This window comes from Papaver somniferum, chromosome 1 (genome assembly GCF_003573695.1).
Source record: "Papaver somniferum cultivar HN1 chromosome 1, ASM357369v1, whole genome shotgun sequence".
NCBI lineage: Eukaryota > Viridiplantae > Streptophyta > Magnoliopsida > Ranunculales > Papaveraceae > Papaver > Papaver somniferum.
The window spans coordinates 245,469,891-245,495,102 of NC_039358.1; the positions used below are offsets into that span (position 1 = coordinate 245,469,891).

General features: G+C 37.5%; 4 protein-coding genes and 1 non-coding gene across 10 annotated transcripts; 1 reads left to right on the top strand and 4 right to left on the bottom strand.

The window, feature by feature from the left end:
- Positions 1–20: 20 nt before the first annotated feature.
- LOC113323618 lies at positions 21–1,880 on the top strand. Its single transcript, XM_026571940.1, has 2 exons — positions 21–260; positions 457–1,880. The coding sequence occupies exon 2, from the start codon at positions 590–592 to the stop codon at positions 1,529–1,531; it is 942 nt and encodes a 313-aa protein (XP_026427725.1). The 5' UTR covers positions 21–260; positions 457–589; the 3' UTR covers positions 1,532–1,880.
- Positions 1,881–5,354: 3,474 nt separating this feature from the next.
- Positions 5,355–5,428, bottom strand: TRNAE-UUC. Its single transcript has one exon. It is a non-coding gene; the product is annotated as a tRNA-Glu (tRNA).
- Positions 5,429–7,814: 2,386 nt separating this feature from the next.
- On the bottom strand, positions 7,815–11,516 carry LOC113323645 (transmembrane protein 56-B-like). Of its 5 annotated transcripts, none has more exons than XM_026571994.1 (10): positions 11,206–11,516; positions 10,307–10,359; positions 10,004–10,154; positions 9,468–9,556; positions 9,247–9,385; positions 8,835–8,909; positions 8,598–8,719; positions 8,442–8,517; positions 8,307–8,366; positions 7,815–8,188 (listed from the first exon to the last, which is right to left on the bottom strand). In XM_026571994.1, exons 3-10 carry the CDS (start codon positions 10,151–10,153, stop codon positions 8,060–8,062), a joined length of 840 nt encoding a protein of 279 aa, XP_026427779.1. In that variant the 5' UTR covers position 10,154; positions 10,307–10,359; positions 11,206–11,516; the 3' UTR covers positions 7,815–8,059. The 5 variants fall into 5 exon arrangements, with proteins under 5 accessions (XP_026427779.1, XP_026427766.1, XP_026427770.1 ...); XM_026571981.1 differs by having other exon boundaries at positions 10,307–10,419; XM_026571985.1 differs by lacking the exon at positions 11,206–11,516 and adding an exon at positions 11,022–11,164 and having other exon boundaries at positions 10,307–10,419.
- A 684-nt stretch (positions 11,517–12,200) lies between these two features.
- On the bottom strand, positions 12,201–20,024 carry LOC113323573 (lysine-specific demethylase JMJ25-like). Of its 2 annotated transcripts, none has more exons than XM_026571902.1 (19): positions 19,508–20,024; positions 19,124–19,351; positions 18,776–19,003; positions 18,548–18,670; positions 18,350–18,468; positions 18,078–18,177; positions 17,350–17,982; positions 17,127–17,245; positions 16,833–16,932; positions 16,597–16,738; positions 16,272–16,335; positions 15,519–16,179; positions 15,109–15,432; positions 14,367–14,996; positions 13,927–13,999; positions 13,745–13,830; positions 13,464–13,583; positions 12,904–12,965; positions 12,201–12,665 (listed from the first exon to the last, which is right to left on the bottom strand). In XM_026571902.1, the coding sequence occupies exons 1-19, from the start codon at positions 19,889–19,891 to the stop codon at positions 12,593–12,595; spliced, it is 4,269 nt and encodes a 1,422-aa protein (XP_026427687.1). In that variant the 5' UTR covers positions 19,892–20,024; the 3' UTR covers positions 12,201–12,592. The 2 variants fall into 2 exon arrangements, with proteins under 2 accessions (XP_026427687.1, XP_026427682.1); XM_026571897.1 differs by having other exon boundaries at positions 15,109–15,438; positions 19,508–20,023.
- A 1,153-nt stretch (positions 20,025–21,177) lies between these two features.
- On the bottom strand, positions 21,178–23,248 carry LOC113323684 (mitochondrial import inner membrane translocase subunit TIM14-1-like). Its single transcript, XM_026572023.1, has 4 exons — positions 23,133–23,248; positions 22,971–23,030; positions 22,708–22,883; positions 21,178–21,529 (listed from the first exon to the last, which is right to left on the bottom strand). The coding sequence occupies exons 2-4, from the start codon at positions 22,971–22,973 to the stop codon at positions 21,370–21,372; spliced, it is 339 nt and encodes a 112-aa protein (XP_026427808.1). The 5' UTR covers positions 22,974–23,030; positions 23,133–23,248; the 3' UTR covers positions 21,178–21,369.
- Positions 23,249–25,212: the final 1,964 nt, after the last annotated feature.

Below are 25,212 nucleotides of genomic sequence, written 5' to 3' on the forward strand. Positions count from 1 at the left end.
CTCACTCTCATTTCTACTATTATTTTTTTCATTTACAACTATTATCAAACACTTGGAGTACACTATTGTTTCTTTTAAGGAAACAGTTGTAATCTTAAATCTTAGTTCCTCTCTGATCTACCGAATCAACAGATCAATCAGGGAGATGATTAACTTGGAAGCAGCATTGATGAAGAGAAAATTATCCGATCTGAGCGGCGGCAGTAGCAGCAGCAGCAGCAGAAATGTTTACAGAAGAGAGCCGGGATGTTTCTTTGACGGTATGCATCTGCTTTTGTTTAACATTCTTAGTAGATTACCTGTGAAATGCTTGATGAAGTGCAAGTCAGTATGTAGATTTTGGAGGTATTTGATCAAACATAACACATGCTTTATCGATTTGCATCTAACAATGTCGAAAAATCATCTCCTTGATGAACATACTTTTCTGATGTATCCCGCACTCCATGTTAATAGGCCCATACCAGTCAAGAGGTTTTTGTTCTGTCCAAAAGATTTGAGGTTTGATGATTGTCATGGTCATGAATCATTGGACAATGATGCTATTGTCACTAGTAATAACGTGGCTCTTGATGAGAAACCAGTATCAATGCTTGAACCTGTTAATGGTTTGGTGTGTTTTGTCAAGGGTGGTAGTGCTGTTATGGAGCACTGTTCTGTTCAGATTCACAATCCTAGCACCCGAGACAAGACACCATGGATCGATACCTTAACAAATGCAGCATTCAGGAAACTCTTTGGTGTTAAACTAGTTAAAGGCTGCCGGAGAGATCGTTTGAAAAGTTCTTATGAATACATGTTTGGGTTTGGAGTCGATCCGGTTACTAATAAACACAAGGTGTTTTGTATGATTGAGATTACTGTAACGCGCAGAATTGAAGAAATTGTTAGTCGTGAATTGGTTTGTGGGGTTTTTACACTGGGTGAGAATACATGGAGAAAGATTGAACAAGTTCCACCCGAGACTACAATTAAGAAAAATTCCGTTCATGTGGGTGGTTCGACATATTGGATCTCTGGCAAGAAGCCACGATGTGAGAATGGCGTTATAATGGCATTTGATCTTGGAAGTGAGACATTTAGATCGATAACAATCCCAAACCCCGTCCTTGATCACTGGGGTTCAATTGAAAGGCTTCAATTAGTTCATGAATTGGCTGAAGTGGACGGACGTTTATGTGTATTGGTTCGAGAAGGAGATGATATTCTTAACCTATGGATTCATACCATTGACAACGGCGGCAGTGATACCAATAAAAATTGGACTGAAGAAACATTACAACTGCCTTGTCACTGGGATAAAATACATAATTTAGCATTCAAAGCCATTACTGGTACAAGCCTGGTAGTCTTAAAGTTCTTAAAGGAAGAACGTTATGCTCACCAGTTTCGTTGTGAAGTTCTTCAGTATTATGATCGAAGTGAAAAGAAATTTTACAAAAATTCGTTTGAGATTTTATTGGATCCTACTGGTACTACTGGTGGCACCTACTCTATTACACCTTTCTTCGAGACTTTATTACCTGTCTAGATGATTCAGCATGGTGAAGAAAACATCAAGGACAAGCTCATTGAGATCCATCGCCTAATTTTAAGCCGAAGCAAGGGACTACTTGAAACCTCTTGACCCAGTTGTTCTCGAGTTAAACACTTAAGGTGAGAGATGTTTTCTTTCCATCTTAGTTTCTATTGTTCTTTTTCTTCTATGTTTCTTTCTTCAGGAAGTTTTAGCTTTATGCCCCCTCCAGTTCCTGTTTCGCTTTTTCTTTTATTAATAAATACTCTTAGTGAGTTTAGCTTAATATCCATTGCCTTATTTATTCAGTGCAAAGCTATTGGTAGAACAACAATGTTATTTTCTATTAATGCTCAGAACATTTTTCAAGGGTTTCTTTTTATCATGTCAAGAATTAAATGTTGTTTCTTAGTATTTTATCATATCATTCCCTTGCCAATGTTGTCATACCAAAAAGTGTTTTTGTGCAGAACCCATAAGACTTGATACTGATAATGTTTGAATGACACCCAGAGTTCCTCCGACACCCTTTAGTAGCACTAGCTTTCGAAATAAGCGAAATGTGACAGTGAGCTTAGCTACTGAAGCGGCAAGAGGAACTCAAGGTGACGTCAAAAATACTACTACATTGAATCTGTAGTCTCTGAAACATGAACCTTAATGAATGAGTTATGCCCAATTGATATTCACTCACATTTCCTTTTTATGGTAGAACTTGCTCTAGACTTGTGTTGTCACTGAATTACGAACCTAGACGTATTTGCAGGTAAACTCTAGTGGTCCAATTGAACTTGGCCCTTCTTTAGGACTTGGTTATTACGGTATACGTAACAAAGATTGAAGCGTAAGAAGAATGAGAATCTTCACTTTTATGTTACGAAGATGGTAGCAGCTTCAATCTCTTTATGTCTACTATCACTGATACCTTTATTCTCCTAGAGTTTTTTTATAACAATTTTACATTAAAGATGTGTAGTTTTAGTTTGCAGTAGATAAGTAGCATATAACTTGACAGCAGATTCTCTGTGAAAGTGTTTCAGTTTTATCTTATTTTGATTTTGGCAACTTTGAGCAGTTGATCAAATGCAACACCTTTGCATCAAAAAAGAATGTAACACCTACACAGTGTTCCCAAAAATAGCTCATGAAGCTAGAGCTAAGAAAACTTCTTTTGATGACATCCCAACTAAATTTGAAATGCTGATAAGGGATGAGAAGAAGTTAATGTAGAAGTTATGTTTTAAGTTTAATAAAATAGTTTGTTTGCATCAAAAAAAAAAATATAACTTTAATTATACAGTCGAAATGTTTGTGTTTTGCCAAAATCCTTAGGATTTGGCCGCACGGATGCTGTCATAATCCTTGGGTCTTTGAATTTTGCAATTCCATAATCAGCAGTAAATAAATTTTAAACAAACTTCTGATTAAACAAATCGGAGAACACCGGAATTAACTCAACTTCCAATTCTATAGTGGCCTCAAAATGAGGTTTTGCCAAAATCCTTTGCGTAATTGGGAGATAATACAATCTTATGATTAAAAGTAGCCCCAGATTTGTGTTTTTCCAAAATCCTTAGGTTTTGGTCGCACAGATACTGTCGTAATCCTCGAATTTTTGAAATTTGCAACTCCATAATCATTAATAAATAAATTTTAAAAAACTTCCGATTAAATCAATCGGAGAATACTGAGATTAACTCTAGTTTATGATTCTATAATGGCCCTAAAATGTGGTTTTGCCAAAATCCTTCACTTTTGAATTTCAAAACTATCATAATCGGGATATAATGTATAAATTTAATTATCTTCCGATTAAAAGTAGCCCCAGATTTTTATTTTGTCAAAATCCATAGGTTTTATCAAAGCCCAAATACTCCTAACTCAAAACCAATTGGCAATGAGTGGAGTGGCTCCACACCTTATATATTAGGATCAAGACTAAGAAGTTAGCTATGTGGGATTATATTTAGTTCTCCAATAATCAAGGGTTCTCGAATTTTGCAACCCCATATTCGGTAGTAAGTTAATTATAAACAAACTTATGATTATTACAATAAGAGATTACCGGAATTAAATTAACTTTTGAGCCTGGTGTGTTTTCGGATTACTGGAATTAAATTCATTTTGAGCCTGGTGTTTTTTTTTTATATAGTGGAAACGTTTTCTAAAACTAGAATAATCGAAATCTGATACGTAATCGATCAAGAGTACCTAAAGTCAGTGTTGTTTAATAGGAAGTCAGGAAGAACACAAAAGAAAGATAATAGAATACAACGAAAAGAACACGATTGTTTCATCTAACTTCTTCTTCTTTAAATTGTGAAAGAAAAAAACTCTATTACAAACCACAAATATGGTTGCACTCGCTCTCGAGTTTCTCTCCACCTACTAACTTCTTCTTCTTTATTACTTGAAATAAAACTCTATTACAATCAAAAATATGACTGCTATCCCTATCGTTTTCTCTACCTTTCTAACCTACAAGTCTCCTCCTTTTATATGGATGTAAACTTGCTGGAAAAGAAATAAAGCTATGAGTTTTAGAACTCATCTAAATTAGGAATCCTATCTAAAGTAGGAAACCTCAAACTTCTAGGCTCAGTTATCAAACTTCCACCTCTTATAGTACCTTCTAGATACTCTCTAGCCCTAATATGGCTCAATTAAACCTAGGCTAACGATTAGCCTCATCTTTGCTTCTGTTATTTTCTTGTGTGAATATAATCTTCACACCAATGAAATTTTGTGCATATAATCTGCACATCCAACTATCTAGCTTTAATACGGCTCCGTGAAGAAAATCTTCACGCCACTCTTCTAGCCTTAATAAGGCTCATCTTCTGCTACCATACTCCTGTATCTTGGCTCCCCTATTTTTGGAAGATGAAATTCTTGTGTAAGATCTAAACTGAAAGTGGGAAAACTCAGTCCTCTCCCTGTTCCTTGTTGAACCACCTCGCTTTACTAGGTTAAAAAACCCATTACCCTCTATAGTCCGCAGTTTAAAACTTAACTTCTAGCTCATTTGTCTCGAGCTTATTCTCTAGTACTCTTGCACGATATCCAGTTGACTTTCCATGGTTATAAACGAAACCCAAACGTTTGCTTCTAGTACTGAGCTTAGTGACACCAATAGCAAGCGTCGACTCCTTCTTCCCGTCTTTAAAACCTGAACATACTAATCTCTGGTCATCATCTTCTGTTTTGAAATCCGAAACCACCATATTTCGTTTCGTCTTTCCTCGATTAAAAACAAAATTTATGCCAATATTGAGCAACGCCTCGATTTGATCCCCATCTTTAGTTTCAGAAAATAACCTCTCCAAGAAAGCCATTAAATCATGCTAAGCAACCAACCAAATTCTCTTTTCTCACCCATTGGTTTAGTAGTTGTTGTGCTTGCATAGGTCCACGTGTTAGGCCGAATGACTGATCTTACACGTGAGGGAGGGTGTGAAAGGACAATAATCCCACATCACTAGTTTCCGCATAATGAACTTGAAATATAATATGGAAAGGCCGTTCCACTCATCGCCAATTGGTTTTGAGTTGGATTCCGGTAGACTTTAACAAAATGAGAAGAAATATTACAGAAATGAATCCGTGATTTTATGGGAACCTGTTGGTACTTATGGTGAGGTTACATATTCTATTGCACCTTTTTACGATACTTTATTGCCTGTCTAGACTATTCAGCATTTGAAAGTATTTTGAGTGGCACCAAAACCCTTCATGAGTACGCACTAATGTAGGTTTTCTACTGAAGAACCGGCAAGAGGACTAGTTCTTGGAAATCTAATATGAAAAGTCGATAAATGAAAGCAAAAAAAGAAAAGAATTCCATTGCCGGGATTTGAACCCGGGTCGCCTGGGTGAAAGCCAGGTATCCTAACCGGGCTGGACTACAATGGAGGGATGCCCATTTTTGTTATTCATTCGATAGGTTGAAAATAGGAAACAAAAATTTGGTTCGACTAGGATTAGGAATGACCCTCAACTATATGAATATATACTTTGCTCCTATTATGAAATACACATACAACTTCCCATACTTAATTCAATCATGGGAGGACCTCAACACATCTTTGAAACGCTACTACAGAGAAGAGATTGGCACGCAAAGCACAAGGATGGATCACAAAATACCTAACCCCTGCAGGAAGACTAGTGTTAATCAAAACCTCCTTAACACCAACCTCAAATTACCTCATGCAAACACATATTTTTCCCACCCCATGTTCACAAACAAATTGATCGGATCACCAGGAATTTTTTTCTGGGGTCACCAATCTTCAGTCCGAAAGCTTCACCCATTAGGATGGAACAAGCTAAACAAGCCAATAGCGGAGGGAGGGCTAGGTATCAGGAAGAGTAGCCATCACAATAAAGATATTTTTATGAAGAAAAAAATTGGAATATTCAAGACCAACCACCTTCCATTTGCTCGAGCCTCTTCCACGAGAAATGCCTCCACCATCAACCGATATTGCAAGGTACGATATCAATACCCACTACTGCCAGCCCACAATGGAAACAAATGGCATCTCTCATACCTACTGTCAAAAATCATATATTTCACCAAATAGGAAATGGTTTTTGGATACCCACTTTCAAAACCTTGATCCAACCCAATGCGGCCCTATCCAATATGTCGCAGACTTAATTGACCCCATCTCCCATAACTGGAATCACGATCAGTTGAGCAACCTCCCAACAATGTAACCCATCATATTATAAACATCCACCACCCGTCAACAACACCTCAGGAAAAATTATTTGGCCTCACTTTAAATATGGTCAATATACCACAGCATCCGGGTACAGCTGTCTAATCCAACAGGAAAACAACTCTCTCCCACGACCCTATGCTCAACCCCTCCCTAACACAAAATTCTTGTGGACCTTACCGTGTCCTCCAAAAATTCGGTTTTTCTTGTGGAAAGCTATAAATGAAGGTTTACCAACCTTATCTCTACTCCACCACATCAATCTCTCCACTTCCACCATATGCCCCCGATGCAATTCTGAGCCTGAAACAGCCAGTCACAAGTTGATTCATTTTCCAATGATTTTGTCCACTTGGAACACCCTCTATAATCACATATCAGCAAACCATCCCCAAGGTAACCACCAACCAATTATCATAAACCTCCAAACAACAATTTCCAAATTACTGCAAACTCGAGATAATACATATTCTATCACATATTGTTGTTTCCTCTTCTGGTATATATGGACTACCAGAAATGAGCTCGTATTCAATCAGAAGCAGTCCACCCAAGACGACATCCTGGCGAGATCTTTCGCACTCTAACATGAATTTGAATGGGAAAAACGACCTGCCCACCAGTTCTATCAGGGGATAGTCCTTGCAGATTGACAACAAACTTATCGAAATCTACTACAACCATTCATGTGGGTTGGAGTATCCCAGCACCAGACTGTTATAAAATAAATACCGTATAGCAGGAGAAGGATTCATATGCAGGAACTCGAGCGCGCACACAGTATTGGCTCCTGCACAACCTCTGAGTATAACCACTGCGCTAACAGCTGAAACATGGGCCACACTGATAGCGACCAGAGCAGCAAATGAAAGAAACTGGACTAAAGTCATGTTCGAAACGGACTCGGAAAATCTCGTGCACTTCATCAACAATCCAAGGGAAGCTCCATGGTATATCTCTGAAATGATTCAGGAAATCATACATCGAATGCGACAAATCCCGTGTTGTGTTATTCAGCATAACTATAGAGAAGGAAACCAAGCTGCGGATGGACTGGCAAACTTTGCAGCCGATGGTAGCCAGGCGGAAAACCTTTCAACATCAATTTGGGAACAGACAAATCCGACTTTTCTTAATCAAATTCTATTGAGCGACTCTATGGGAATTACATTCCCATGTGTAATAACTGTTTAATTAGTTTTATTTAATTTAATGCTTCAAAAAAAAAACTTCCCATACTTAATCAAAGAAACTCGATCGGGTTTTTTTAAAGAGACCAAAATATTATAAATTTGGCAGCTGCACTGAGAAAAAGAAAACTAACAGAGACCAATCCCAGCAGCAATGTGGACGGAAGAGAGCAGGGCTGTTTTCTTGAGGGTAATGATTTGATTTTGTATTGGTATGCATCTCCAGGAAAGTAGTAACTAACCTTACCCCGCAATTCATCGCTTACGGCTTACTGTTGCATAGCAATCAACGGAATGTGCAAGTTCAAATATGGTGCAGAAAGAATGCTATCCGAATCCATCTTTGCATCTTATTCTCCAAGAGCTTTAGACAGTTCTAGGTGCAGAAAGAATGCTGAATTACTATGTGAAATACACAGATTTAAGATGGTTTTTTGGTTATCCGAATTTCGTTTTTCTTTTGCTTTGACTCATTTACAACAATTCTGATTCCTAATGAATCAAAATAGAAAAAACCATGACCTTCTTTTTCTTTCCCTCTCTTGTATTTATACAGTAAAGACAGAGAGAAGAATATGACCAGGATGTTACAACAACCATAATAATATCTATGTATAAAAAAAAAATCACTGCCTTTTCGCTAACGTCTTCTTCAATCCCTTGAGTATCTTGCCGAACCACATCAAGTTCATTGTCGCCAAAACTGCTGGTACCACAAAGACCAAGAACAGTCCAACGGGGTGCATCTGTTCGACCTGTATCATAGAAGTTGCAAAGAGAAAAGTAAGTGGTCATGAAATTTTTCCAACAAATCTAATGACAAGGAATCAAAGTGCGGGACAAGCAGAGTCAGATAGGTGGTTTAACCGTTACCTGATGAAAATGCAGGTACACGTGGTAAAACAGGTAAACAAAGAGAAGAACCCTGGCAACCTGCAATGCATCATTTATTTCGTTAAAATATGATCCAAACGGTTTAAATGAGAGACTAAAAAACTGGTAACTCACCAGCCAAGAAAAGAATATAACAACTCCATTAATGAGATAAGCAGTCGATCTCTTCATTCCAGCCGTGTCAAGGTACCTGTTACCAAGCACGAAGAGAAAATATAATTAATAAAGCAATGCAAACAAATGGCTGTTTGAAAACATTAGTCACTGTACCATCTCAGATTTATTCCTGGAGTCGTAGTCTCTGAGATCAAAACCATATATGTGTAAAGCTGTCCCTCTCCAGATAGCATAGAGTATGCTACCGCAATTAGAGAAAGAAGATGATGCAGAACCTGCAGCATGAGTTTTACTGTATTATTCAATGACATAACAAGACAAGGACCGAATCCGCAAGTCCTTTTGAAAAATAGAAGATTGCTAAACCATACAGAGTAATAATGTACTTACATACTCCATCCCACCTAAAGAGGGATACAGCCAAAATATCATTGCAAGGTCCGCAATGAAGTACCCAACAGAAACCTGTCACAAGTTAGATCAGGTTTATGATACAGAAAATGCTTCTTCAACACATGTTAAATACCCCAAAGCCATACATGGGCATCACAAACGCTGGTCTACCTAAGCATGACTTATAATGTTGAGTAGACAGAATAAACGAGGGAAAACAAGGCTAAGTGACCAAAATTCAAGATCTCATATTTAAGGCACACATATTTGATCTTTCACAATGGATTTTCTATGCACATTTTAGAGTACATATAAAAAGCTGTGAAGGACACACTAAGTGCACTTTGCGTGTTCAACGCAGTTATTTAAATCATTTGAGATTGAGAACCTAAAGGGGAGAAATTCCTACCCCCAGTGCAAAATTAGAAAGTGGTGAGCTGCGGAATGTAACAAGGCCAGTAATTGAACGGTCGGAGAACAGTTCGGCAAAGAACACGAAGTACAATGACATTGTTGTGATGAATATGGCATGAATAGTAGAGATACCCCTGCAAAGACATTTTAACAACATATAAGAACGAGTAAAACAAAAAATAAGATAACAGGGACAACTAGATAAGACGAACTTACCTGTTGTTCCACTCGATCTTTTGGATTTTCGTAAGGGTTGCGTACGTCTTAGAATAACCAGAACTTATCACCTGGGTAATATCATAACCCTGCAATGGACATAAAAGTACAAGGCGCAATTATTGAACAAGAAGCACTACAAACTAGCAGACAGTTTCCATAAGAGAAAGCAAGGGCCGTAAACGTCCAAGTCTAAGCATCTTTGTTTTCGTTTTAAGCCATGACACTATAACAGATACTAACATGCACCACTAAAATGATAGGTTAGCATACACCAAGAAAGGTGCACGACAATCTCTGCAAAGAGTATACATCAAGGCCTCTTTAGAATGGCCTGATTGGTTATACTTCCGTTTTGTATAGCTTATACAGCTTTTCAGTTTTAAGTTCTGTAATTGAACTAATCACATTGGTTCTCTTTCATTAATAAATTTAATTGACTTAGCAAAATAAAAAAAGATGCTAACATGCACTAGTTCAACAGATACGCCCCAACTATCAAAAGAAAGCAACTCTAAGGTGTAGCAAAGACATACCATTTTGCAAGCTAGGATACCACTGAAGACAGCAGTGTACGGAATGACAGGATCTGCTAGCAAGTAAGTTCTAACCAAACCCTCAGCCTGGGTTTGGTAAGACTTCATAGCCATTACCGTCTTCCGGGAAACAGGCATCATAACGCGCATCCTGGTCCAAAATTCAATCAGCATAGCAACATAAAAAAATTTAAGTGCAGAACATATCCATCATTCTTCACAACAGAGATAATCAAACAAATTGGTGTAATAAACTGACACTTCATATGTGTAATGTCAAGACTCCGGATCTATAAAACTTACTGTTATGATGACTTGGTTTTTGCCAGTTTTTGCAGCAGTGAAATTATCAGTCCCTAATTCGCAAGAGAGAAATTCCTTATTCAGGTTACCGGCAACAAATGTAATGCACAAATCTAAATCCAAAAATAGTCATTGGTGTTAGAAAGACACCGTCACAGCATATTCTCAAACGTAATTGCGCAGATTTCAGTATCATTATCATGTCAATAGCTCGTCACAGATTTTTTTAGCCTACAACATAAATGATAAATCTGATCCTAGAGCATGCAAACTATGTCACTTCGAATTATCAATTATGTTCATCAAGCCTTCTTAATGAAACTGTTTATTGACTACTAGCAATCATATCCAATGAAACTGTTTATCAACTACTAACAATTCGTATCCAAAACACAACAGCAGACCCTCCTTCAATCAGCATTCTAATTCGGCGGAACTATGAATCTTAGGTAATTTACAGATTACTCAGTAATTCCCATATCATTTGACATTTCCAATTTCTTCAAAACCAATTATGAAATCTGAGATAAAGTTTGCATTATGAGTAAACACACAAAATTTCCAATAGTGAGATGGAATGAGATACATCAAACTAGATCCTGTAACAACTAAAACAAATTCATCTTTACACATTCAGGAAACCCAGTGTCAGATCAAAAATCATGTGAGAATAAAAATCAAATAATGAAGCAATGAGAATAAGAAAGACTAACACCTTTTCCAACAGAGATCTCTACCAACATATGAAACAAACAAAACCCATATTCCAAAAACCAAACAACAGATTACAGATCCAGAAAAAAAAACAAAAAAAAACTCAGATTATAAATAGAACAAGTCATGTGCAGTAATGGCTTAATGGGGGTTGGGTAGATGTATCTGAAGGAAAAAGAAGTTACCTTTTAATTTTGTTTCTGTAAATGGGATTGCTTAAATAATTGGTTATGTTGGTTGAAGATTATTACATTTCATTGTTTCCATTTTCTCTCCTCTTTATACTTTCATTTCTTTTTTTCTTTGTCTGTTTGTTTTTGGTATGTGAAAGAGACAGACAGATTGATTCTATCTCTCTGACAACAGAAGGAGAAGAGTAGATGGATGAGAGATGGAGATTGAAGATTGAGTAGTTGATGATGCAGATGAAGAAGAAGATAGAGAGAGGCCCTTGATTTTTCTTACAATTTTCAATTCACAGGAATTTCTTTTCTTTTGGTTTTTCTATTTTATTGTCATTTTAAGGTTAAATGGATAAAATATACATTTATTACATCAAATTTAACCGTCTTACACAAGATTTATTTGAATTAGGACAACATTATACGTAGTATTATTGCACGTAATTTTAAGAAAAAAATAACATGTATAACTGCCTTTGAAGAGAATTACACTTATGCAAATTACGTTTTGTACACGATGAAATGCATAAAGTATTGTAACTGAAAACTATCAAGATCTCAAAGACTGAAGTGCATGACATCAGCAACCTTAAAGTCTTAAACCAATTTAACTCAACATAGAAAAGAACTGGTAAAAGTTGTTTTCTATGGTATTCTCCATAGTCATAGAAAGTTGCATGATGGGAGCACTACAGCTGCACAAATCAGGAGATCTTCTTTTTTCTCCCATAGAATATGGAAGGAGACAAAGGGAATAATAATTCTGCACATGATTTTCTTATTCTATTCATATAAACAAGTGCTATGACTATTAGAACATGCTCAATACTTTTGTTTATTCCCCTCAGTAATTGTTTAATGTGTTGAAGAATACTACAATGTGTCTACCACAGTAGGTGCAAGTTTCTATTATGGAGAGCCTGGTCAAGGGAGCACACCAGGCCTACATCCATGCAACATACAACATCCACAAAATCAAGGTCCCATATTCAAAATCCATGTTAGAAGTGACAGGCCTTTGTATTCAGAATCCAGCATCCAACAAAATTTACAGTTGAAGGATGTCTATTTCAATATGTATTTGTGTTCGAATTGGCAACAAAATGTAGTTATCAGAAGAACACTCGCAAGCCACAACCTCGTCTTACAAGGAGAGGGAGGAAATGAGGCAGTAATGGATTGTCACTAAAAAATGAGAGTATAAAATTGTAACCTGACCTAGGTTAAGATTCACAAAATCAAGAATGGATCATACTGTTGCCGATGTTGTGGTGGTATGTATGTTGTTTGCAGCCATTTGGTGCCGTTCACCTTTCAACAGGACGACTGTCTACACAAAAAAAATCTACAAAAAAATGACGTATCCGTGTATCTTCAGTACCTTTCTGTTCTATAGTATCTCAATTGTCGGAGGATTTAGTTTTGGATCAGAATCGGATAGAGTGCTCTTAGTATCCTCAGACCTGGAAAACATATTTGGCATTATTAATATCTCAAGTAAAACTGAAATGCATATCCATCCATCCAGAAACCGAATCGAATTCATGTGTTTTGGGCTTGCCGTGCTCGAATAAATCTTAATGCAATTAAAAATCAAACAAATATAGTGAGAGTGAGTTGCTCATCAGCAAGATTCACAAAGTTATGTGCATGCCACATTACCCGTAAGACTTTTCCTGATAAGAATTTAACAGGACTTACTTGATCAACTGCTCCAGTTCATTCACAACTTGGCTGATAGTATAGAGGGTCATCTTCTTTACCTGATTAGAATAATAAAATGTCATGTTGACTCGTTAATATGAACACAACGGGAGATTTTTTAGGCCCTAATAATGATGACATAAAACATAATCAACAGTACCGACACTGGTTTCTAAAGCACCAACCCCGGACCTAATGCACAGTGCATAGTGTATTCTTTAGAGTTCGCATGTATTCTGTGATGGGCATCACTAAATTTTGATATGAACACAAAATCACACGGCTTAACAAGAGCCTCTCAAAAATAGTAGAGATAAATAACTCATCGAGGGTGCATTAAAAAGACAATCAAAGAGCTGAAACAACAAGAAATTTGTTTAATTCTAGAAGAGACGGGATCATGGACAAATCTTATTACTTGCACAAATTTTTTTATGAAGCTCAAACGACACTGAAATTGAAGCTAATGGTTGTGATACTATTAAATTCAGAGCTAAACAAGTCTCTGTATGTAGAGCAGCAAGAGTTAGAGGATTTATACGCTGAGAAAACCATACCTCCAGCTTGTCTTCATTTGCCTTATGGCCCTTGGGTAGTAAACGGAAATCCTCAGTTAACCTCACACATTCTAAGACATTTTCTGGTGAGACAAAGTCGACTGCAACCTTAAGACATGACTGCAAAGGTAAAGAAAACAAAATGAACATAGACAGAAGCAAGATTAAAAAATTCATTCCTACTGTTCAAAATTCTAAAACAACTACAACACAGTTGGACAGCACCATAAAACTGTGGATAGCTCAAACCTTTCTACAAACAGGAAGAAATCACTCCATACCTTGAGGTTTCTTACTTGATGAGGGCAGCCCGCTGGGATTAATACTGCCTCTCCAAGTTCTTGTATGAAAGTCCAAGGTTCAATTCCTACATCGAATCCAAATGCCACTTAGATAAGAATAAAAAAGAAGTACTAAGTTACCAAAATTTAGAAAGATTAGCTAGAATAATTAGAAAAAATACCGAATTCCTCCTTGAGCGCCCTCTTATGCTTTGCACTGAGATAAAAAGTCTGGTCATAAATTGGATGAATAACCTGTAATATTTAATAATACTGTTAAGTTACAACAGACAATGTGGATAACGTCCGCTTAACACTAACCGTACTAGCGAACTACAATAATAGAGCACATCATTTTATAATATTAGACTATAGTCAAGCTCTTGCTACTCAAACTGCAAACCCCAACAAAAGAAACCACAGATCTCAAGCTAATTGGTGTACCATGTGCACAGTGAAAGCATAAAGGTATATATCAATATGATACAGATGGATCTCAGAAAACTTGCTTGATGTATCAGGCATATCTATTACCTCCAAACAGCAATATTTTCCATTTTAATGTGATGTCAACAATGAGTGTAAGAACAGGTTTGCATGAATAAAATGGATCGGTCATTACCTTTGCTACAGGAGAACCATTTATGTGCCTGAACTCTTTGGAATGGTTTCTAAGATATTCCTGAAGTTTTGGAACATCTTGCCTGCGGAAGATATCCCAAAGAGCACCACCATTACTCTTCTCCAAGCCATCAAGGTTACTCTGTTCTTCACTCAACTTGTTCTCATTATTGGTGACCTCAGTTTCCCCATGTTGTTGGTCTGCATGGTCTTTCGTATCCGAAACCTTATGTCTAGAATGAACCATGCACATTTCCGTTTCATTTGTCTCCAATGAAGCCAGGTTGTCGTCTACTTGGAGATTAACATCCATATTAAGATCCAAACTGTCCACCGCCTGAACCTCACATGCATCCTTTTGTGTTACACCCAAACCACTGGTAGCTGGGCCACAGCCGACAATACAAGACTCTTCTTCTCCACGATTAAGGTCAGACTTAGATTGTTCATGGTTTGAAGGAGCAGCACATGACCCACCAATCTCAGATATAGATGCTTCAAAATTTGACTCGGGAGAAGTCACAAAAAGCTCTTTTTCATCTTGGGCCTTGTATGTCTTTTTCAAAGCCTTTATAGCAGAACGTTGTCGAGCATCAAGAGAAACTTCCCCAGTATGCATCAAGACATTCACCTATGCCAGATGCAAGAAACACTAATTAGCAAAATTCTTCAGAGTATGTGTAGACTGACATATATGAGAAAGAATGAACGTCAGTGTGCAAACTCAATACAAGTAAACATACCGCATCAGACAAGTCGCAATGAAGTTTTGTTACAGAATCACCACGGCCGAGTTCTTCGCCATACCCATAAGCAATGTATGCCTTGGGCCCCAAGTCCGGCTTCACAGCATCCTCTGGCAATTTTGTTGCAAGATTAAGAAATCCACTCTTCGGATTTGTGTACCCCTGATATGGCAAGGAACTAATGAATTCAGCACCATGGCGTGGCAAGCGTTCCTCCAAGAAATTCGATGGTGGCCAATCCATCAGTTTGAGCATCTCAGGCCAAGAGTTGAGGTGTCTCCGACCTTCTGAATAGCCTCTGAAAAATTCTTTCAGATTAATCTCAAACTGCACATCAAAAATACAAAATTCAAGGTCATGAGCATATAAATTAAAAGAGTGTCAGAGATGAGAGCAATGAAACCAACCTCACACCAATTCAGGCATTCGATGGCCTTTGCTGTTAAGGACGATGGATCCTTAGACTTGCTGGGGTTTGTTACCTGGCGCAATGCACGCCACATAACCATTGGCTCCCAGCTCAGGCCATCCGTAAGATCCACAACATTCCGGACAATTACCGGCTCACCTTTCATCCAATGCTTTTGAAAGTGCTCCATGTCCCCATGCTGCATATCACTACCTGATGGACAGTACAGATGATTGTCATCATAATCTTCACGACAAGATGATATCCGCAAATTACTGTTTTCCAAGTCAATAGAGCCGGCAGAATTGAAACAGGAGCACTTATGTGCAGGGGTTGCAGGAACATCTAAGAGTTTGTATTTCTCTGCTAGTTCTTCTGCTTTCTGCTTCAGCTCTGAAACCCAGTTTTTTGGAAGAATATGCTTCAGCTCTAGTTGACCAGAATCGCAAGCATCGACTTCTTTAGCCAAGCAAGGGATGCTACCATTCCTCCCCATTTGCCACCCAGATTCTTGTTTGTCGCCATGCTTCGTAATTAATTCTCGAGAATCTCCTTGTAAAGAACCACCACGGATTTCACGACAACAATTCAGGCATAGATCGTAAGAACAGTATGTGCAGCTCCGATAAAAATCGACAATTGAAGTACTGCAGTTGTTGCTGCTCATGTGTCATGGGTTAAATTCAATCTGTTAGTAGAATGTATTAAAGGGAGCAAAAATAGAATATGTTCCTCGCAAGGAAAGCCTCACCAGTAGAAACGATCATCTGGTTCACAAGAAGTCTGTTTTATCTCCAAATCTGGAACTCTTACTCCTGCACGAACACAGTAGCTATCAGAAAAGGAAAAAAAATGAAAACGAGTGGCATAAATTTTGCGATGCAGATCAGCCAAATCCACCATGGATGCACACATTTATACATTTGATCTGACAAGAATGTGTCTCAAGTTCACAACAGACACTCGTTACAAACATCTAATTGTAGATAACTCAGAAAAGAAATATATGTAATTTAGAAGACTCTAAAATCGGACAACAAAAACGGGGAAACAATGAACAAGGTTATGTAAAGCACCTTGTATATTTGCCTCCGCTACTCTTTCCATATCTTGTTCTTCATGAATTAGTTTCAGGATGGGTAATAGAGCTCGTAACATATATTTACAGCAGTTAAGCTTCTCGTCTGCATCCATCTCCATTCCTTGTCTCTTTAAATTCTACACATCGTAGATAGAAATAAACATATTAAAACTCCAGAATGTCAATTCGTAGCACCGACAAAGATAACACGAAGTGCAATAAAATATCAACCTTAAGCACTTTGAATGACCGCAAGCATGCTTTGCAATTGCAGTTTCCACGACAAAATGGGCAAGAATCTGCAATTGCTTCAGCCGAATATTTCGGATACCTATACTCCACAGAAAGAGAAAACAACAACCACGAGATGTTAATTGATCTCCCATTGCAAACTATTAGTTCTTGAACTATAATTTGAACAAACAAGATAACGGTTCATTTCCTTGGCATAATAGAATTAACCACAAACATTAAATCATCAAAAAGAAAATCAAAATTAAGAAACAAGTTCCAAGGTGATCTTACCAACTCTGAATGCAACGCAAGCAATATACTTTCACTTCGCATTTTCCGCAACAAACATATTCCTCTCTACCGTTCTTACACTGATGACACCTTTTCTTCTCCACCTCCACTTCACTCACCTGTTTATTTATTCACAACAATAAATTTAACATCGCGTAATTGAAAGTCAAAACTGAATTTCTATGCATAAATCAATCACAAAAAAAAAAAAAAAATAACTCACATCATTCCTCTTCTGTATGTTTTCCAGTAGAACCACCTTCTTTGGCCTTCCTCTTTTTTTTCTTGTTTGCTCATCACTCAAATCCCTACCCTTCTTCTTTGTAATTTCCAGGAGCACAACCTTCTTTGGTCTTCCTCTTTTTCTTATGGTTTGTTCATCGCTACCTTTCTTCTTTGAAATTTCCAGTAGAACCACCTTCTTTGATTTTCCTTTTTTTCTTCTTGTTTGCTTATCGATTAAATTTGTGCCCTTCATCATTGTGTTTTCCTCTAGCACCACCTTCTTTGGTCTTCCTCTTTTTCTTATGGATTGCTCATCACTTAAATTCCTACCCTTCTTCTTTGTAACTTCCAGTAGCACCACCTTCTTTGGTCTTACTCTTTTTCTTCCTGTTTGCTCATCACTTAAATCACTGCCCTTCTTTGTTGTATTTTCTGCTAGCACCACCTTCTTTGGCCTTCCTCTTTTTCTTCTTCCTTGCTCATCAATTAAATCCCTACCCTTATTCTTTGCGTTCTCAAGTAGCACCGCCTTCTCTGGATTTCCTCTTTTTCTTTTTCCTGACCCCTCCTTAATCTCATCAATTCCATTTTCCTCCCTGTTTTTCATCATCATTTCCTGACTCTTCAAGTTCTACACATGGTAGAAAGAGATAAACACATATTAAAATTCCAGAAGGTCAATTTTTAACAAAGATAAAGAAAACAAGTGAAAAAAACATATCAAACCTTGGGCGTTATACATGAACGCAAACATTTTATGCAATTGCAATTATCACGACAAAATGGGCAAGACTGTGCAATAGCTTCAGCCGAAAACTTTGGATACCTATACTCCACAATAAAAACAACCCGCCGCAAATATGTATTATGATCATGCCCCAATCCAAATTTAATTCTCAATCTATAATTTGAAAAACAAGAATAGGAGTAATTTCCTTAGCATATCAGAATGAAAAGAACAATGAGAATTCAGAAAACAAGCTTCAATTCGATCTTACCAAGTTCCTATGCAACCAATGCAATATACTTTAACTTGACATTTTGTACAACAAACATATTCCTCTTCATCGTTCTTACCGCACTGATGACACCTTACCTTCTCCTCCACTTGGTTCACCTGTTTACAACAATTCTAGCATCATCATTCAAAATCCACAACCAATTTATATTAGCAAAGAAAGAATTAAAATGCTCACTCTATTCATCTTGTTTGTATCTTCCAATATCTCCACCTTCTTAGGTGTTCCTCTTTTTCTTCTTGTTTGGTCGGTGCTTGCCGTGTGATGACATATTACCTTCTCCCCCTCCTCTTCATTCACCTATTAACAAATTAAAATCTAACCCTCAACACCCATATCCACATATAATTCAAAACCAAATTTCTACAAACAAATCAATCAAAACGAGAGAATTAAGAAGCTCACTTGATTCATCTTGTTTGTAGTTGGGTCCAATTGCATCACCTTCTTAGGTCTTCCTCTTCCTCTTTTTATTTCTTTGGCAATAGAGCTCTTCCCTTTTATTTCCTCATTGACGCACTCTACTGAATCCAATTCTCCATTTCCTAAATCCTCCTTAGTCTCCTCAGTTCCATTTTCTCCCCCCATTTTAATCTTCTTAATCCCCTTTTCATTCTCTTTCTCCTCCTCCACCTGTTTACAACAATTATAGCATCCACATTGAACTCGAAATACAAAATCCAGAATTCACAACCAAATTTCTACAAACAAATCAATTAAAAAAAAAAAAAGAGAGAGAATTAAAAAGCTCACATCATCCATCCTGTTTGTATCTTCAACCTTCTTTGGTCTCCCTCTTTTCCTTCTTGTTTGTTCATCAGAATGAGGTTGTCTTCCTCTTCCTCTTTTTATTACTGTTTCTTTAGTAATAGAGTCATCCTCCTTGATGCACTCTACTACTGAATCTAATTCTCCTTTCCCTGCTAAACCCTCAATTCCTCCATTTTGTTCCCTCTTTTCCACCTCCTCCACTTGGTTGACCTGTTTAGAACAACAATTCCATCATAATCATTCAAAATCAAAATCCAAAATCTAATTTCTATAATCAAAATCAATGAATCAAAAAGAGAGAATTAATTTCTGTAATCAAAATCAATCAAATCAAAAAGAGAGAATTAATTCAAAAATCTGACTGACCTTATTATTCAACATGTTTTTAGTATTTTCCAGCAGCACCACTGCCTTGTTCTTCTTAGGTCTTCCTCTTCCTCTTTTTATTACTGTTTCTGTAGCAGTAGTAATAATAGAGTTTACCTCTTTAGTCTCCTCCTCTACTGAATCTGATTCACCTTTTCCTAATAAGCCCTCGTCAATCTCTTTAATTCCACCATTGTCTTCTTCCATCTTTTCCATCTTATTCTCCTTGTCACCATCATCATCATCATCATCATCAGTACCAAAACCCCTAAAACCCCTCTTTCCTTGTTTCTCATATTCAATCTTTGATTCTGTTTTTGTTGTTTCAATAACAGCTGTTTTGCTTTTAGAATCATCATCACCACCATCCTTCTCTTGATTCATGGTTTATCGAGATCGCAATACCACTTTTGCTTTTTTTACCGCCCCCTCAGTCTCTCCGTCTTCCGGTGGGCAATAAAGAGAGAAATAAAACTGGTCTCTGGTCTCTCTCTTTCTGTTCTTTTTAGGTTTGCAAAGGTGTTTTTCTCTCTCCCCAACTCCCGCTCAAATATGGGTCTCTCCGTTTTACGAGGCCAAGGCTCAAAAGTAAAAAAAAAAAGTAAGTTGTCAGGATCCAAGTCCTTTTACATTTTAAAATTTTACTGCTTCACTGGCAATACTTTTGCCTAGCTACTCGGTAAAAAAAGCAAGTTGTCAAACTCATAGTCCTTTTACATTTTAAAATTTTACAGTTTTACTTGCGGTACTTTTGCTTAGTTACTCCGTTCCATCATTATATTATGACATTCACAGTTTAGATTAAATTATCTATCAGTTTTAGGCCCTTAGTTACGAAGCAAAATTGTAAAATAAAAAGTGCAGTCAGAATATTCCCCTGCCAATATGCATGTAGGAAGATACTTGTTGTTGTGGTGTATGATGCAGCTTTGGAGCTTTATTGCCTAATGCACAGGGCATTATAACAACAAACCTTCAAGCTCCATTGCCTAATGCACAGGGCAGCATAACAACAAACCTTCAAGCTCCACTGCAAGGATGTGTACTCTTGTTGGACACATTGTGTACTCTTAAAGACAAGGAATTTGGGAAGACTGTATCTTTACAAACTCTTCACATGTTCGATTTAAAGCATTTGCAGGTGGACCTTCAAATCTAAATCAAAATGGAACTGTGGCCAGTGAAAGACACAATACCTGCAGTTCAAATGTAATTTGTGGCCCCTTAGATAGCTATAACTTTAAAGCAGTTAAATGACACTAGACCTACATGAAACAATGTGATCGACACACACAATCTTACCATGGTATACTGTGTCAATCTCTGGTTTGTTTCAAACTTCTCGGACAACTCTGGGAATTCTTCTTAAGGTGGGTTCAGTGTTGCTGCGCACGCTTACATGTTATCCAAATGATCATGCTCAGGTTTATAGGCTTATAGTTCAATTCTGAAACTAGACATATCTGTAACGTATGAAGCAGAGCAAACTACACCATCTCCTATATGGGTGCACCTTTCTGCTCCAATAACCATGACATTGTTGTACTAAAAGGGCAGGCATATAAAGAGTTGCACAGGTGATCTTGTGCTCGAGTGCCTTGAATATTCAAGGCCAAACTAGTTCAAAATGCACTTAAATGAATCACATAAAAGAGGTGCAACAAACATAGTGAATACAGTAAGTAAACTCAAAACATAGACTGGAGTGAGAAATTGTACAACCATGCTTGTTAAAATTATTTCATTGCATCGTTCAATTCTACCTGTTCGTACACTTTCTATAACCGATAACAGATGATTATTTAGTACGTCTCAACTGCCCCATCATATTAGCATATATTAGTGATTGGAGCAAATTTGATTTATGAAAAAGCAGATGCACTCCCTTGTGTTTTACCCATCAACAGTAACTTAGCCTCGTTGATCTTCTTAGCAAGATAAATGCTCCCACCCTGGTCAGGATGGTTAGCCACCATCACTCTCCTGTGTGCTTCCTTAATCTTCTCCTTGACTGCATGTTCTCTGAACGAAACCAAACAAATAGAAAAATAAATTTTAGTGGCAATTCTTTTCTGCAGTTGCAGTCATATCATCAACAGCCCAAGGATATGAACTGTTGCACCCAAATTAAAGACTACTAGAACAGAAAATCAAGCAGCGTTCTAGAGCCTCGTTCGGCTTGCCTCCTATTTTTATCAAAAATCTTTTAACAGACTTGACAAAAGAAAATGTTACTGAAGGAAAGGATAGGATCACTCGGAACTTCCTAGCTTCTCTATTTACTGACAAGTTCACTTGCTTCATAGTCTCAGTTGCAACACAGACACAAATTATTCATAGGTAAAGTAGGAACATTCGCACGCCCAATGAATCAAAGCACACGTACCAGAAGTGTGTCAAAGATGTTTCAGAAATTACCAAATGATAGTTTTTGGTGCCGTTTTTCGTTAGTTTATTATCAGTGCAAGAATCTGTACCCACTGCAACGCAAATGGGCAGCTTCATTTTCAAATAAATTAGGGATTGATAGTGTTAATATGTTCGTGTGCACAAATAGGCAATTGGTAGCTGCTAGACCAAATAAGCAAATCCTGGGTAAAATTCCCAACACCCCCAATTCTCATACAAGGTCAAATTGGCAGCTTTGTTCTCTAATAAATTAGAGATTGACAGTGTTACACACTTACTGACAAGTTCACTTGCTTCATAGTCCCAATCGCAACAAAGACACATTTTATTCATTTACTTCATAGTCTTAATAGCTACTACGAATGTAAAATTTTGCAGGTAAACTAGGAATATCTGAACGCTTAATGAACCAAGGCGCTTCCAGAAGTGTGTCAAAGATGTTTCAGCAATTAGGTTTGATCAATGTCGGCACACTACAAAGACCTTACAACAAATTGGCCAATTGTTACCAAATTGACAGTATATTATCAGTGCAAGACGCTCTACCCATTGCAACACAAATGGGCAGCTTCATTCTCAAATAAATTAGGGATTGATAGTGCTAAAATGTTGGTGTGCACAAATAGGCGATTGGTAGCGGCTAGACCAAATAAGCAAACCCTGGGTAAAATTCCCAACAACCCACCCCCAATTCTATGTTTCTTCGCAGTTCAAATACAAGGTCAATTTTGCAGCCTATGAATCTACACATCTAAGAAGCACAAGCAAAGGGGAATGAATGTAGAATATACCTGACTCCAAGAATCAATGCAGCCTCTCTTTTGGTCATGACAGGTTGAAATCCACCTTGGTAAAATCTCAGTGTCCGGGGAATAATTGGGCGTGTCTTAAACGCATGCCATGCCTGAATTAAGTATCTACCACCTAAAGCAACAGCTCCCACAGTCATCCCTGTTACCAATGGCTCCTGCAACAACAACAACAAAAAAAAAACAGGCAAAAATCATTCATCGCCAAATGCAACAATTGATAAAGCTTAAAATCAAGTTCTTACCATTAGTAGATAACGCGATTTTAATTAGATTCCAGGAATCGCACACCAAATAATTTTGCTCTGCGTAGGAAATTGGGACTTGTATGAGATAAAAAGATCTGTGCATGATACAACTGAAAACAGCAAAATCAAAGGAGATGGGTAGGGAGGGATTATGTATACCTGCTGATGATTTATTTTTTCTGGGTGGAATTTCTTGTTAACCGACTCTGGGGAGGAGGACTTGGGGGAGAAGGAAACAGAGGAGAGATCCCTTTTATTTTTCTAGCACCTTCTGGGGTTTTCTACGTTACACAAGAACCACAAGGGTAGTTTTGTAGATAAATCCGAAACCATGTCTAGTTGTGGAAATCCTAAAAGGAGATATTTTCTAGGTCGAATAACTTTTTCTGCACGCGTCCATGTGTTCTTACACTTACGTTACACGGTGAGTATATTTTTACGGGAGTGGGTCCCACCCATCCTTAATTGGGAAGCAGGCCTCGATCCCATGGTCCATGACTCCTACTAGCTGCGAGTGTTGGAACTGGAAAAATATCTCCAGTACCGGTGGTCGTTTTCAAATCACCGCCTAGTCTTTCACGGCACCAAAAAGTATAATACATACTATAAGGTTTCAACTTTCAGTGTAAAGTATACAATACGTGTAAGATTTTAGTATTTCTCTAAATACAAGCACGGCAAGATTGTTATAATCGAGTTAAAAAGAATGAAAAAAACAGCATAAATCGATACGAGGTTAAATCATACCGCGCTTCAAGTTACATTTGACTGAAACAATGTACTTTGCGTGATCTCTGTTTCTTGATTGAGCCAGTGGATGATTTCTCCAAAGATTAAAACTCTTTGTCTAGACTGTTCTTCGAGTCGTACCAGGGTTTCTTCAATAATAAACAAGAGTTGGTATTTATTATTCTTTCTAGTCGCAAAGCCGTAATTATTTTTCCTTAAGTTTTCTCCCATGCCTTAACCCTCTTCTTCAAGTAAGAAAGTTAGCATAAAGCTAAATGTAATTGGCCTTCATATTAAAGGTACATAAATGATACAGTAAACTCGTCGTGAAATGGTGAAGAACGAAATTTTATCTTATTTATTTATAGAGTATATATGTTGGAAGTTTACTACACTCGCAAAAGTGAAAATGAAAACAGTACATTATTACTCTTGCTTTAAAAAAGTTGTGACCAGCTCATTTGAGTTGTGCCCAAAATCATCACATACACTTACAATGCGTCAGTTGCATCACCAATAACAACGATCAATAGGTTCCGTAAAATCATTGCGGTCGGCATGCTGGGGTTGGAGGGAGTCGGAACTGGAAGAGAATCTACGATGGATAAGTCAATCTTGTTTACCTTTTTAAGTTGTTATCACTTGTTGGTAGTATTTTCGGTTTAGAATCACCTCGTCGGCTCGTTCTATATTCCATGGCACAAAAATATCTCGTCTTTAGACCAGAGGGAAAACAACTTTTGTTACCGCCTTACTCGGGAATTTTGAATTGCAAATATCCTATTTGATCAAATGAGTATCTCTGACCTGAACAACTTGAGAATGGAGGCAAGAAATGGCAGTTAAGGGCGAAGCAAAATGATTTTCGGTGGGAGGACTCAAACACAATTTATTTTCACAGTATTGTAATTGCAAGGAAGAAGCGCAACACCATTACGAAGCTATAGTTAGGAGCATCCGATTGTTTTGATCCAAATATTATCAAGGAAGAACTAAGAAGTTTGTACGCCAATCTCTTCACCGAGGGAGATGAGGTGAATTCGTGTATGGAGAATCTCTATTTTACTAAAATCAACGAGGAGGATAATGTCCGGATTTAGCGTGATTTCACGGAAGAGGAAGTTTGGAACGTTGTTAAGAAGATGGGAAGTAATAAGGCGCCAAGACCAAATGGGTTTACGGTTGAATTTTTCAAGAGGTATTGGGGCGTTATTAAGAATGATCTTAATTATGAGTCTTTTTAAACACTTTCACAGGTACGGATCTCTCGATTGGAGGTTCAATTGTTCTTTTATCACTTTGATTCCAAAGAAGGAGGATCCTTGTACGCCTAAATACTTTAGATCCCTAAGTCTTGTAGGTAGTGTTTACAAGATTTTGTCCAAATTGCTTGTTGTAAAGTTGAAAAAGGTTATGTCGGTTCTTATATCAGACTTTCAAGGCTCGTTTGTTCAAGACAAACAAATCCTTGATGGAGTTCTCATCACCAATGAATGTGTGTACGGTAGAC

Coding starts and splice junctions, on each gene's coding strand:
- LOC113323684 (XM_026572023.1), bottom strand. Junction 21,530..22,707: donor GCATTGATTCTTGGAGTCAG/GTATATTCTACA, acceptor GGTTTCGTTCAG/AGAACATGCAGTCAAGGAGA.
- LOC113323618 (XM_026571940.1), top strand. CDS start 590: ATGCTTGAACCTGTTAATGGTTTGGTGTGTTTTGTCAAGGGTGGTAGT.
- LOC113323645 (XM_026572007.1), bottom strand. CDS start 10,153: ATGCGCGTTATGATGCCTGTTTCCCGGAAGACGGTAATGGCTATGAAG. Junction 9,386..9,467: donor AAGATCGAGTGGAACAACAG/GTAAGTTCGTCT, acceptor ATGTCTTTGCAG/GGGTATCTCTACTATTCATG. Junction 8,720..8,834: donor CTTTAGGTGGGATGGAGTAT/GTAAGTACATTA, acceptor CTCATGCTGCAG/GTTCTGCATCATCTTCTTTC.
- LOC113323573 (XM_026571897.1), bottom strand. CDS start 19,891: ATGAATCAAGAGAAGGATGGTGGTGATGATGATTCTAAAAGCAAAACA. Junction 15,439..15,518: donor AATGCCTGAATTGGTGTGAG/GTTGGTTTCATT, acceptor TTTGATGTGCAG/TTTGAGATTAATCTGAAAGA. Junction 13,831..13,926: donor GGCGCTCAAGGAGGAATTCG/GTATTTTTTCTA, acceptor GATTCGATGTAG/GAATTGAACCTTGGACTTTC.